General features: G+C 46.3%; 1 protein-coding gene across 5 annotated transcripts in view; it reads right to left on the bottom strand.

The window, feature by feature from the left end:
- GNB1 (G protein subunit beta 1) overlaps positions 1-13,502 on the bottom strand; it is a 106,257-nt gene that overhangs the window by 13,593 nt on the left and 79,162 nt on the right. For all 5 annotated transcript variants that reach the window (XM_034953380.3, XM_034953368.3, XM_034953383.3 and 2 more), the window contains 2 exons: positions 7,760-7,823; positions 5,700-5,862 (listed from right to left, as the gene is read on the bottom strand). In XM_034953380.3, coding sequence (XP_034809271.1) covers positions 5,700-5,862; positions 7,760-7,823 — 227 coding nt within the window. The remainder of the gene's footprint in view (positions 1-5,699; positions 5,863-7,759; positions 7,824-13,502) is intronic.

The raw sequence follows: 13,502 nt of genomic DNA, 5'->3' as shown, positions 1-13,502 counted from the left end.
AGCTTTTTTTGGAGACGGAGTTTCGCTCTTGTTGCCCAGGCTGGAGTGTAGTGGAGCGATCTCAGCTCACTGCAACCTTGCCTGCTGGGTTCAAGTGATTCTCCTGCCTCAGGCTCCCGAGTAGCTGGGACTACAAGTGCATGCCACCACATCCAACTAGTTTTTGTATTTTTTGTAGAGGCGGGTCTCCCTATGTCACCCAGACTCACAAACACTCTTTTTTTTTTTTTTTGAGACGGAGTCTCGCTGTCGCCCAGGTTGGAGTGCGGTGGCGCGATCTCGGCTCACTGCAGGCTCCGCCCCCCGGGGTTCACGCCATTCTCCTGCCTCAGCCTTTTGAGTAGCTGGGACTACAGGTGCCCGCCACCTCGCCCGGCTAATTTTTTGTATTTTTAGTAGAGATGGGGTTTCACCGTGTTAGCCAGGATGGTCTCGATCTCCTGACCTCGTGATCCGCCGGCCTTGGCCTCCCAAAGTGCTGGGATTACAGGCGTGAGCCACCGCGCCCAGCCCACAAACACTCTTAAGAGGCCAAATGTGTGTGTGTGTTTTTTTTAAATAACACAACTCCTTAGAAGTAAAATTTCATGAAATATGAAGGAAATAAAATTTCTAAAATATTCCTACTAATACCAGTTTTTTTATTTTCTTGAGTATTTTTGGCTTTTCTTTCTTTGGTTTCAAAGACAAATACAGTCAGTGTTAAATCCAGCAACCTTTGATTACCAATGGAAACAGATGCACAGACTCTGACGGTCATGGGAAGGGACTGCTGAACATAGAGAACACCTTTCCAAAGAGGGTGCTGCATCAGACAGAGCTGTGTGGTTTACAGGGTCAGTGTGAGCTGCCTGGCTGGACTCCCAGCGATGGCCAGGGGCTCCTATCTGTAGGCATTACCTTCTCACAGAAACAACTATAAGCACTGCACAAACTACAAAACGAAACACCTGAAAGCATGAAAACAAGAGCAGGTAGAAACTGGAGGAGTCTCCCCTGGGAGAAAAGAAAGGCAGGACATGGTTTGTTCTTCAGGAGCTTTCTCTGAGGAGGGGACTGTCTGTGACAACCCCAGGGCTACAGCCTCACACACAAGACCTGTGGCCAAGGTCTTCAAGAGCCAGTAGACAGATTACTGGGCAACCACAGCCAGAAAGCGAAAGGATAACAACTACAAAGAAGAAAGCCACAGAAAGGGAGTCCCAAACTACACACACAGCTGACCAGATATCCGACACCTGAAGTGCACAGGCATGCAGCCCAGCCAGCGCAGAAAAGCTGAACAGAAGTTTCTGCTGCTGCCACACAAGAAAGACAGAGATAGACTGCCTGATACAATGACACTAAACATCAGTTAGTTCTGGAGAATGTAACCGGACACAAAGTCTCTATGACACAACATTTACAATGTCCAGAATACAATTTGAAATTACTACATGTACTAAGAAAATAGCAAAATGTCACTCAGAATCCAGAGGAGAGATCCACAAGGACCAACCTCAGGAAGATGAGATGCTGGGATCAGCAGACAAGAACTCTAAAGGCAGCTATTAAACTCTCCTTGTGGATGCAAAATAAAACATGCTATTATACAAGGACAGGGAATCTCAGCAGGAAAATAAAAAATTTCTAAATAAAAGCAATAGAAACTCTACAACTGCAGAAGGAATATCTGACATAAAGAACCTGCTGGATAGCCTTAGTTTATCAGAGGTAACAAGTACATGAACTTGAATGGAAATAAAAAGGTTAAAAGCAAGTAAGCGGTGCTAACAACAACAAAAAGGAACAAATCTGAAGAAGTGGGAAAGTGATGAACAAACCCCAGCCCCCGGAGCCTCGGGGACAGCACAGATGCGTGTGTATTGCAGCACAGAGGGGCAGGGACTAAGGACAGAAGATGCATTTGAAGACGTGGTCTAAAACTTCCCAAATTTGGTGAAAGACAAATTTATAGATTCAAGATGCCAAAGTGCAATAAATGCAAAGAAAATCACACCGAGGCACCTACGTGCAAACTGCTAAAAACCAAATCTTTAGATTGCTAAAAAAAAAAAAAAAAGAAAAATAAATTAAAAAAAGAGTCAGCCCGTAATTCTAGATATCCAGCAAAAATACCCTTCAAGAATAAAGGCAAAATATAAATCTTAGAGAAATGAACACTAAGTGCTTTGCTAGCAGCAGACCTGAGAACTGCATTAACCATGACTTGTTCCGGGTAGGGCTCCCGGCCGACAGGACGCCCGCAGAAGGCGCCTTTGCAGGAGAGCGGGAAGGGCACTGGACACGGAAGCTCTCTCTGGAGGGCAGAGTAGATTTACTTCATTCTTTTCTCTTTGAGACGGAGTCTCACTCTGTTACCCAGGCTGGAGTGCAGTGGCGTGATCTCAGCTCACTGCAACCTCCGCTTCAGTTCAAGTAATTCTCCTGCTTCAGCCTCCTGAGCAGCTGGGACTACAAGCGCATGCCAACATGCTCGGCTAATTTTTTTATTTTTAGTAGACACGGGGTTTCGTCCTGTTGGCTAGGCTGATCTCAAACTCCTGGCCTCAGGTGATCTGCTTGCCTCGGCCTCCCAAAGTGCTGGGATTACAGGCGTGAGCCAACCATGCCCAACCTATTTCATGCTTTTCATATTTATTCACATTATAAGACCCCTAATTTCTTAAGAATGTTTAAAGTAAAGAATACAACAATGCATCATGGAGCTAATAACACACACAGGTGTGATGCATATGAAAACCACAAGAGTGAGCAAGGGCAGACAGCAGGCCCGTGTGGCTGTGAGTTCCTTATGTTTCCTATCAACTAGGACCATGTTAACTAGAGGACCGCGAGACATTGGGAATGTACACTATAATCCCTAAAGACACCACTAAGACATCAGGCAAAATGGTTTACCTACAAAGCCCACAGACAAAGTAAAATAGATTTCTTAAAAAATCAAGTAACCCAGGCCAGGTGTGGTGGCTCATGCCTGTAATCAAGTAACTCAAAGGAAGGTAGGAAGGGAACAACCAAAAAACAAAAATGAAGGGACAAAAAGGTGGCAAAGTAGCAGAGTTACAGTAAGAAATATAAATGTGCAAAAGCATATTCCAAAGGCGGGCAGAAAAAACCGAGACCCAACAATGATGCGAGGTCTGTAACAGACTATTTTCAAAGACACAGTTAAGCTGAAAGGACCCCCATGAAGGCAGGACTGACTATGTTAGTATCAGAAAAAGCAGCGGTTCCCAACAAAGAGCATTATGAGTGAGAAAGAACAGTTCATCATGAGAGCAGGGTCACAGGGTCAATTAATCACAAAGAGACAACAAACGTAAAGGCATCTACTAAAAGAGCTCAAGATATCTGAAGCACAGATTGACAGAATTAACAGGAAAGTTAGAAAATCCATAATCATTTTAACAGCCCTGCATGAGCATTTCATAGAAAGATACAGAATATTTGAACATGCCAAAAATCTTGCTCTAATTAACATGTATGTAGAAAATCAGGCCGAGATACAACAAAAACACATATCATTCCCATGTGCACACAGCGCGGCCACTATGACAGACCATCAGCTCCATTAAAAACAAGCCTCAAATGTCAAAGGACTGAAATGATACCAAGTGTGTCTTTAAGCACAATGACATCTAATTAGAAATCAACAATAACTAAAAAAACTTCAGATATGTAAAAATTATACATCTAAATAACCTATAAGTCAAATAAGCACTCACAAGGATATTAAAAATTTCACATTGAATGATAATTAAAAGACAATATAGGCTGGGAGTGGTGGCTCAAGCCTGTAATTCCAGCACTTTGGGAGGCCGAGGCAGGCAGATCACTTGCAGTCAGGAGTTCAAGACCAGCCTGACCAACATGGCAAAACCCTGTCTCTACTAAAAATACAAAAATTGGCCAGGCGTGGTGGTGCACGCCTGTAATCTACTCGGGAGGCTGAGGCAGGAGAATCGCTTGAACCCAGGGGGTTGAGGTTTCAGTGAGCTGAGATTGCACCACTGTACTACAGCCTGGGTGACAGAGCGGGACTCCGTCTTAAAAAAAAAAAAAAAGACAATATGAAACAAATGTGTGTGATGTGGCTAAAGCCATGCTTAGAGGGAAACTTAAAACTTTAAGTGATTCTATTTGAAAAGGAAGCAAACCAGTGGCCTACAGATCTACTTCAGGTAGCGGGAAAATTAAGAAGAAGGCAACTCCAAAGTAAGCAGAAGGCAGGAAAGAACAGAGAACAGAAATCAACAACAGCAGCAGCATTATCTTTCAAAGGACAAGGTTAAACTTGTAATCTGGCCAAAATTAACTTATTTAACAGACTGCTTAATGGGTGTCAACTGTAGTACTAGTGACTCCATGAATTGATTTCTTTGGCTGCATGTGAAGTGGGCAGAGTGTTATCAGAAAGTACTGGGGCATGAAATGTCTGAGAGCAGATAACACAGCCGGAGAGGTAAAATATTAGAATAGCGATCCTCTTTCAGCAAATGTATGCCTTTCATGATGAATTAGTGTCACAAGTCAATAAAATCTTGGTGAAATAATAGACTACCTAGCACTTACGGCCACAGGGCTCTATTATGCCTCATTTGCAGAGACAGGGTCTCGCTTTCGCCCAGCCTGGAGTGCAGTGGTGCAATCATAGCTCCCTGCAGCCTCAACCACCCAGGCTTGAGCCATCCTCCCGAGGAGCTGGGACCATAGTTGTGCGCCACTGTGCGTGGCTGTTTTTCATTTTTTGTAGAGAAGGGGTCTAGCTTTGTTGCCCCAGCTGGTCTCGAACCCCTGGCTCCAAGCTATCCTCCTACCTTGGCCTCCCAGAGTGTTGCAGTTACAGGCATGAGCCACCATGTCCAGCGCAAATCCACAGGTTTCTTACTGGTAAAGGCATATCAGGCTTGTTTTTAGTTTCATTTTCAGAAAACTTCTGGCCATTACTGTGACTTTTATTTGAACCAGTCTCATTTAATGATTCATAAGGCCGGGCGCAGCGGCTCACGCCTATAATCCCAGCACTTTGGGAGGCTAAGGCAGGCGGATCACAATGTCAGGAGTTCAAGACCAGCCTGGCCAATGCAGCAAAACCCTGCCTCTGCTAAAAATACAAAAATTAGCTGGGCGTGGTGGCGGACACCTGTGGTCCCAGCTACTTGGGAGGCTGAGGCAGGAGAATCGCTTGAACCCAGGAGTCAGAGGTTGCAGTGAGCCAAGAATGCGCTGCTGCACTCCAGCCTGGGTGACACAGTGAGACTCTGTCTTAAAAAAAAAAAAAAAAAAAAAAAAAGGCTGGGCGTGGTGGCTCACACCTGTAATCCCAGCACTTTGGGAGGCTGAGGTGGGTGGATCACGAGGTTAGGAGATCGAGACCATCCTGGCTAACATGGTGAAACCCTGTCTCTACTAAAAATACAAAAAAGAAATTAGCTGGGCGTGGTGGTGGGCGCCTGTAGTCCCAGCTACTCAGGAGGCTGAGGCAGGGGAATGGTGTGAACACCCAGGAGGCGGAGCGTGCAGTGAGCCGAGATCACGCCACCGCACTCCAGCCTGGGAGACAGAGCGAGACTCCGCCTCAAAAGAAATAATTAATTAATTAAAAAATGATTGATAAAAAGTGAGTATCCAAAGCATATAATGTACCCCAGGTAAACAGCTTGTGTCACTTGAAGCTTATGAACAAGGACAGGTACCTGTGTGTCCTGCCAGCTCACGACTCACGCGCACGTTCCCCTCACGAGTTTTCAGATTGTAAATGGAGCAAATGTTATCCAGGCCACCGCAGGCCACATAGTTCCCAGAAGGGGCATATGCACAGGTCATGACCCAGGAGGAGCGCAGAGGGATGGCGTGGACCTAATGACAGAAAGACAGATGATGCAAACACCTTTATGTTCAAAAACAACACTGACACCAGGATTTTCTCATCTCCAACTTTCACTGCAAAGGAGGTAACAGAACAAAATAAGAGCCAAAATTATCTAGAGAGCGATTCCCATATGTGGCCACTCAGGTGAAGCATACTTAATGAGAAGTCCACTGCTGCACATGGGATTCAAATTCAATCCACACAGTCCAGTTTTACTGAAGTCACAACTTATGATTAGGTGGGGTCTTAACAGTAGTGCTGCCCACTCATCAAAACCACATTAGGCCGGGTGCGGTCACTCACGCCTGTAATCCCAGCACTTTGGGAGGCTAAGTCGGGCAGATCACCTGAGGTCAGGAGTTCAAGACCAGCCTAGCCAACATGGTGAAACCCCATGTCTCTACTAAATATACCAAAATTAGCTGGGCGTGATGGCGCATGCCTGTAGTTTCAGCTACTTGAGTGACTGGGGCAGGAGAATCACTTGAACCCGGGAGGCGGAGGTTGCAGTGAGCTGAGATCACGCCACTGCACTCCAGCCTGGGCAACAGAGCGAGACTCCGTCTCAAAAGAAAACAAACAGGCCGTGTGCGGTGGCTCATGCCTGTAATCCTAGCACTTTGGGAGGCTAAGGCGGGTGGATCACCTGAGGTCAGGAATTCGAGACCAGCCTGGCCTCAAATTGGTGAAACCCTGTCTGTGCTATAATACAAAAATTAGCTGGGTGTGGTGGTGGGCGCCTGTAATCCCAGCTACTCAAGGAGGCTGAAGCAGGAGAGTCGCTTGAACCAGGGGGGTGGAGGCTGCAGTGAGCAGAGATCGCGCCACTGCACTCCAGCCAGGGCGGTAAGAGCAATGCTCCGTCTCAAAAAAACAAAAAAACCCACACGTATTGGAAGGAAAACACTGCATTATCCTGTCAAATGGCTATGAACTCATTTGAAAACAAAAAATTTTTTTTTCGAGATGGAGTTTCGCTCTTGTTGCCCAGGTTTGAGTGCAGTGGCGTGATCTAGGCTCACTGCAACCTCTGCCTCCTGGGCTCAAGCAGTTCTCCTGCTTCAGCCTCCTGAGTAGCTGGGATTACAGGCGCCTGCCACCACTCCTGGCTAATTTTTTGTATTTTTAGTAGAGATGAGGTTTCACCATGTTGGCTAGGCTGGTCTCAAACTCCTGACCTCAGGTGATCTACCTGCTTCAGCCTCCCAAAATGCTGGAATTACAGGTGTGAGCCACGGCGCCCAGCCGAAAACAAAAGATTTTTATGGAATAACCAAAATGGACATTCCTACAATCTACCCTGCCACATCTCTCCCACTGTTTTAGATCTGCTGTAATTAATGCAATCATTTATACACATTTAGTATTCTTTAGTAAAATAAACTGAATTACATCTTTTACATACATGTTTGGACCAATGACAATACTTTTTATTCAAAACAATACACTTTGGATTAAGTCTTGAAAATAACATAAATTACACTTTAAAGTATGATGTCTTTCAGATGATCTCTTCTAAAAACTTGTAACTGAATGAAAAGCGATACTTCTGCACTCTATAAATAAAACATGAAACTTCCCAGACTCTGCTAAAACTGGAATTGAGGTCTCCTAGAAACACAGAAGGTCCTTAGCTCCCACCAGCTTGGTAAGGAGATGACGGACAACAGCACAACTGTGCCTGGTCCAGAGGAAGAGACCGTGACAGGTGCCGGCACGTGACTCAGCTTCTATCTCACCTGCGCAACTTCACTACTAACAAACAGAGCTTGCCGCTGCTGCCTTCCCTATCCTGTATTACGTGATTTAACAAAAATGAATCCAGAGCTTAAAACCCTGTTTCCTGGGTTGGTTTTTCAAGGAAGGGAATCCTCCAGTCCCTACCTTGTTGGTGGTGTAGCTGTCCCAGATGATAAGTTTACCATCCTGCGAGGCACTGACGAGAAGCCTGGAGGGACAGACAAAAGCAAACCTATCAGTACCGCACAACACAGAAAGTGTACAAGGGCAACAGACTAAAACCCAGACTCTGGTGACTTACGTGCTCCCATGTTACATGTGCTTCAGACAAAGCCACTTATTTATAAGAAAAAAAATCTCTGGTCGGGCACAGTTGCTCACGTTTGTAATCCCAGCACTTTGGGAGGCTGAGGAGGGCAGATCACATGAGGTCAGGAGTTCAAGACCAGCCTGGCCAACATGGCGAAACCCTGTCTCTATTAAAAATACAAAAATTAGCCGGGCATGTAGTGCGTCTCTGTAATCCCAGCTACTCGGGAGGCTGAGGCAGAAGAATCGCTTGAACCTAGGAGGCGGAGGTTACAGTGAGCCAAAATCATGCCACTGGACACCAGCCTGGGCAACAGAGTGAGACTCTGTTTCAAGAAAGAAAGAAAGAAAGAAAGAAAGGAAAGGAAGGCTCTAAATGTCAGACCAACTTCAAAGCATGAACAAAAACACTGTCACAGACCACAGTTGAGAGTGGAGATGCCTGGCCCCAACCGAATGCAGGCCACATCACCCCTGGCACCCATTCCCTTTGTCAGCTGAGGCAGGCTGACATCATTTCATAAGTGTTTCTGTTTGGTTTCATTACAAATCAAATTAGAGGCTCATGTCTTTAATCCCAACACTTTGGGAGGCCAAGGTAGGTGGATCACAGGAGTTTCAGACGAGCATGGCCTCATGCTAGCATGGTAAAATCCCGTCTCCACTACAAAAACACAAAAAAATAGCTGGGTATGGTAGTGCATGCCTGTAATCCTAGCTACTCAGGAGGCTGAGGTGGGAGAACTGCTTGAACCCAGGAGGCGGGGGTTGCAGTGAGCCGAGATTGCGCCACTGCACTCTAGCCTGGGCAACAGAGCGAGATCCTGACTGAAAAAAAAAAAAAAACAAACCGAAAGAACAAACCACTTTTAGACATTCCAAATTCATGAAACATTTCTCACCCAAAATACCCCATGAAATTTCCCAGACTGAGCTAAAATTGGAATCAAGGTCTCCTAGAAACCAAAGGAGGCGTTCCCTCCTCACCTGCTTGGTAAACAACAGCACCACTGCGCATGGTCTGGGAGCAGAGACCAGTAACTATCACGAATTTTTTCTTTTTTTCTTTTTTTTTTTTGAGACGGAGTCTCGCTCCGTGGCCCAGGCTGCAGTGCAGTGGCGCCATCTCGGCTCACTGCAAGCTCCACCTCCGGGGTTCATGCCATTCTCCTGCCCCAGTCTCCCGAGTAGCTGGGACTACAGGCGCCCACCATCACGCCCAGCTAATTCTTTTTGTATTTTTAGCAGAGACAGGGTCTCACCATGTTAGCCAGGATGGTCTCGATCTCCTGACCTCGTGATCTGCCCACCTCGGCCTCCCAAAGTGCTGGGATTACAGGCGGGAGCCACCACGCCCGGCCTCTTTTTTTTGTTTTTGAGATGGAGTTTTGCTTTTGTTGCCCAGGCTGGAGTGCAATGGTGCGTCGGCTCACTGCAACCTCCACTTCCCAGATTCGAGCAATTTTCCTGCCTCAGCCTCCAAAGTAGCTGGGATTACAGACATGCGCCACCACAGCCAGCTAATTTTGTATTTTTAGTAGAGACGGGGTTTCTCCACGTTAATCAGGCTGGTCTCGAACTCCCGACCCTCAGGTGATCCGCCCACCTCGGCCTCCCAAAGTTTTGGTATTACAAGCGTTGAGCCACTGCGCCCGACCATGAATTTTTTCATAACTATTTCCTTGCTCTGGCAACTGTGCTCAGTTCGGAATCCACATGTTGAAAAGGAGCTCCATACTACAAAGGAGAATATGAATAAGGAGCAAAAGAATTTCACCTTAGCAGGCAAGTAAGGTGGGTGAAAGGTAACTCCTGGGAACCACAGTTGCTTATGAGAGGTCCTAAGGAACCCTGTAGCACAGAATGCTGTTTTCAAGGAAGAGCAAGAAGGTTCCACTGTTTGATGCAGGGATATCTGTCAGTACGGTAAATGATAGTATAAGGATTTTTAATTTTAAAGATTCTATCAAACGCAGGGGTTTTTTTTGTTTGTTTGTTTGTTTGTTTGAGACAGAGTCTCGCTCTGTCACCCAGGCTAGAGTGCAGTGGTGTGATCTCGGCTCACTGCAACCTCTATCTCCTGGGTTCAAGTGATTCTCATGCCTCAGCCTCCCAAGTAGCTGGGATTACAGGTACGTGCCACCACACCCGGCTAATTTTTGTATTTTTAGTAGAGATGGGGTTTCCCCATGTTACCCAGGCTGGTCTCCAACTCCTGGCCTCAAGTGATCTGCCCGCCTTGGCCTCCCAAAGTGTTGGGATTACAGACATAAGCCACAGCGCCTCAAAACACAGGTTTTAACTATTTCAGCTGTGAACATATGTGGCTTCTTAAAGCTGACCTAAAGCTGGAGTAATGCTCTCTCAAGTTTTGTTGATAACTCTGACACTTTTAATATCAAACTAGATGTTTTGATACAGGTGTCAATGAGTTTAAGAACAAATAAAAACCTTTTCACCTGCACTTTATTACAAAATTTATCACAGAACTAAAAACTAAGTGCAGGCTCCCATCCTATTATTTTTCAGATGCAATTTTTTTTTTTTTTGAGAGAGAGTCTCACTCTGTCACCCAGGCTGGAGCTCGCTCCAACCTCTGCCTCCCAGATTCAAGCAATTCTCGTGCATCAGCCTTCCCATTAGCTGGAATTACGGGTGTGCACCACCATGCCTGGCTACTTTTTTGTATTTTTAGTAGAGACAGGGTTTTGCCATGCTGGTCTCGAACTCCTGAGCTCAATCTGCCTGCCTCGGCTGGGATTACAGGCGTAAGCCACCGCACCCAGCCTTCAGTTGCAATTCTTAAAGCAAACTTCTCAATCCAGGTTGTCATCAACATATTAAACATTTAAAATTATTTCTACGTAATGGTATAATGTTCCCACTCTAGCTTTATTTCTGCCCAGCCCTTCTGAGACTTTCTGTCGAGTATCAGAGCTGATCTAAAGCAGCTCATCCTCCTAGATTAGGAGGATCACCTTTACAGAGGTCTCCCGGTCAGAGAGCTTAATAACTGCTGACTTCCAGAGGGATTAGGGACACGTAAGCTGTCCACTGATCCTCCAGAAGGTGAGAGAAGACATGCCTCCTAGTCCCGGGTCAGGGAGCTGTTGGAAAGCTGGGTTCACGTTGCCTAGTAGTGCCTTTACCTACTCAAAAATCAATTATCTGAGGTGCCACTCACCTAGAACATAGAGGCAAGGGCCAGGAAGCAAGCTAACAGGCTCCAGGACCCTGAAAGTAGCTGTCAAAAATCAAAACACCTAATGCCCTTCATTTTACTCAAAGGAGGGAGGGTGGTGGCTCATGCCTATAACCCCAGCACTTTGGGAGGCTGAGATAAGAGGATTGGTTAAGTCCAGGAGTTTGAAACCAACATGGGCAACAAAGGGAGACCCTGTCTCCACAAAAAAAAAATATATATATTTTTTTTGAGATGGAGCCTCGCTCTGTCACCCAGGCTGGAGGATCTCGGCTAACTGCAAGCTCTGCCTCCTGGGTTCATGCCATTCTCCTGCCTCAGCCTCCCAAATAGCTGGGACTACAGGCACCTGCCACCGCACCTGGCTTATTTTTTGTATTTTTAGTTGAGACAGGGTTTCATTGAGTTAGCCAGGATGGTCTCGATCTCCTGACCTCGTGATCCGCCCACCTCAGCCTCCCAAAGTGCTGGGATTACAGGCCTGAGCCACCGCGCCCGGCCCACAAAAAATATTTTTTAAAAATTAGCTGGGCACAGTGATGTGCACCCGTGGTACCAGCTACTCAGGAGGCTGAGGCAGGAGGATTGCTTGAGCACAGCAGTTCAAGGCTTCAGTAAGCTAGGATCGCACCACTGCATTCTAGCCTGGACGACAGAGTGAGACCCAGTCTCAAAAAAAAAAAAAAAAAAGTTGCCTTTTAGTACAAATATATTGATAAACATATTACAAATGTACATCTGATACATTAATACATACATACATAACAAGTAATCATTGTGGGCCTTGCATGTAGTTTTCTTTTTTGTTTGTTTTTTTGAGACAGAGTCTCACTCTGTCACCCAGGTTGGAGTGCAGTGGTGCAATCTTGGCTCACTGCAACCTCTGCCTCCTGGGTTCAAGCGATTATCCTGCCTCAGCCTCCTGAGTAGCTGGGATTACAGGCACCCACCACGAAGCCTAGTTAACTTTTGTATTTTTGGCAGAGACAGGGTTTCATCATATTGGGCAGGCTGGTCTCAAACTCCTGACCTCAGGTGATCCACCCGCCTTAGCCTCCCAAAGTGCTGGGATTATAGGCGTGAACCACGGTGCCTGGCCTCTCATGTAGCTTTATTTGTGTTTTGTTTTGTTTTTTGAGGCAGAGTCTCCATCCGTCACCCAGGCGGGAGTGCAATGTGCGTGTGTGTGTGTGTATATATACATATATATATATATTTTTTTCTTTTTTTGAGATGGAGTCTCACTCTGTTGCCCAGGCTGGAGTGCAGTGGTGTGATCTTGGCTCACTTCAACCTCCAGCTCCTGGGTTCAAGCGATTCTCCCACCTCAGCCTCTTGAGTGCAGCTGAAACTACAGGCACTCGCCACCACACCTGGCTAATTTTTGTATTTTTAGTAGAGATGGGGTTTCACCATGTCAGCCAGGCTGCTCTCGAACTCCTGAAGTCAAGCGATCCACCTGACTTGGCCTCCCAAAGTGCTGGGGTTACAGGTGTGAGCCACCGCGTCTAGCCTCATGTAGTTTTGAAAGACAAACTAGGCCGGGCACAGTGGCTCACGCCTGTAATCACAGCACTTTGGGAGGCCGAGGCGGGCAGATCATGAGGTCATGAGATCGAGACCACCCTGGCTAACACGGTGAAATCCCGTCTCTACTAAAAAGACAACAAAAAAAATTAGCCAGGCGTGGTGGCGGGTGCCTGTAGTCCCAGCTACTCGGGAGGCTGAGGCAGGAGAATGGTGTTAACGTGGGAGGCAGAGCTTGCAGTGAGCTAAGACAGCACCATTGCACTCTAGCCTGGGCGACAGCGAGACTCCGTCTCAAAAAAAAAGAAAGACAAATTAGTAGTCATTTCTACTGTTTCCGAGTGTCCATAAATCAAACAAACACAGTTAAAGGAATGTTATTCATAGGCCAGACGCAGTGGCTCACGCCTGTAATCCCTGCACTTTGGGAGGCCGAGGTGGGCAGATCATGAGGTCAGGAGATCGAGACCATCCTGGCTAACATGGTGAAACCCAGTCTCTACTAAAAATACAAAAAAATTAGCCGAGCGTGGTGGCAGGTGCCTATAGTCCCAGCTACTCGGGAGGCTGAGGCAGGAGAATGGCGTGAACCTGGGAGGCAGAGCTTGCAGTGAGCCGAGATCGCACCACTGCAGTCCAGCCTGGGTGACAGAGCGAGACTCCGTCTCAAAAAAAAAAAAAACAACAAAAAAACAAAAAAACTGGTATTCATAAATTATAGCTTTAAAAACATCTTAAGCAATAACATTTGTTTATGAAGGCAGGAAATATGAAGATTAAAGAAAATATATACCCTCCCCACTCTGTCATGTGGTGGGGGGCAGGAGAAGGGACAGCATTAGGAGAAAT

This window comes from Pan paniscus, chromosome 1 (assembly GCF_029289425.2).
Source record: "Pan paniscus chromosome 1, NHGRI_mPanPan1-v2.0_pri, whole genome shotgun sequence".
Taxonomy (NCBI): domain Eukaryota; kingdom Metazoa; phylum Chordata; class Mammalia; order Primates; family Hominidae; genus Pan; species Pan paniscus.
Note: the sequence above shows the minus strand (reverse complement) of the source record. Positions and strands in the feature narration are given on the sequence as shown.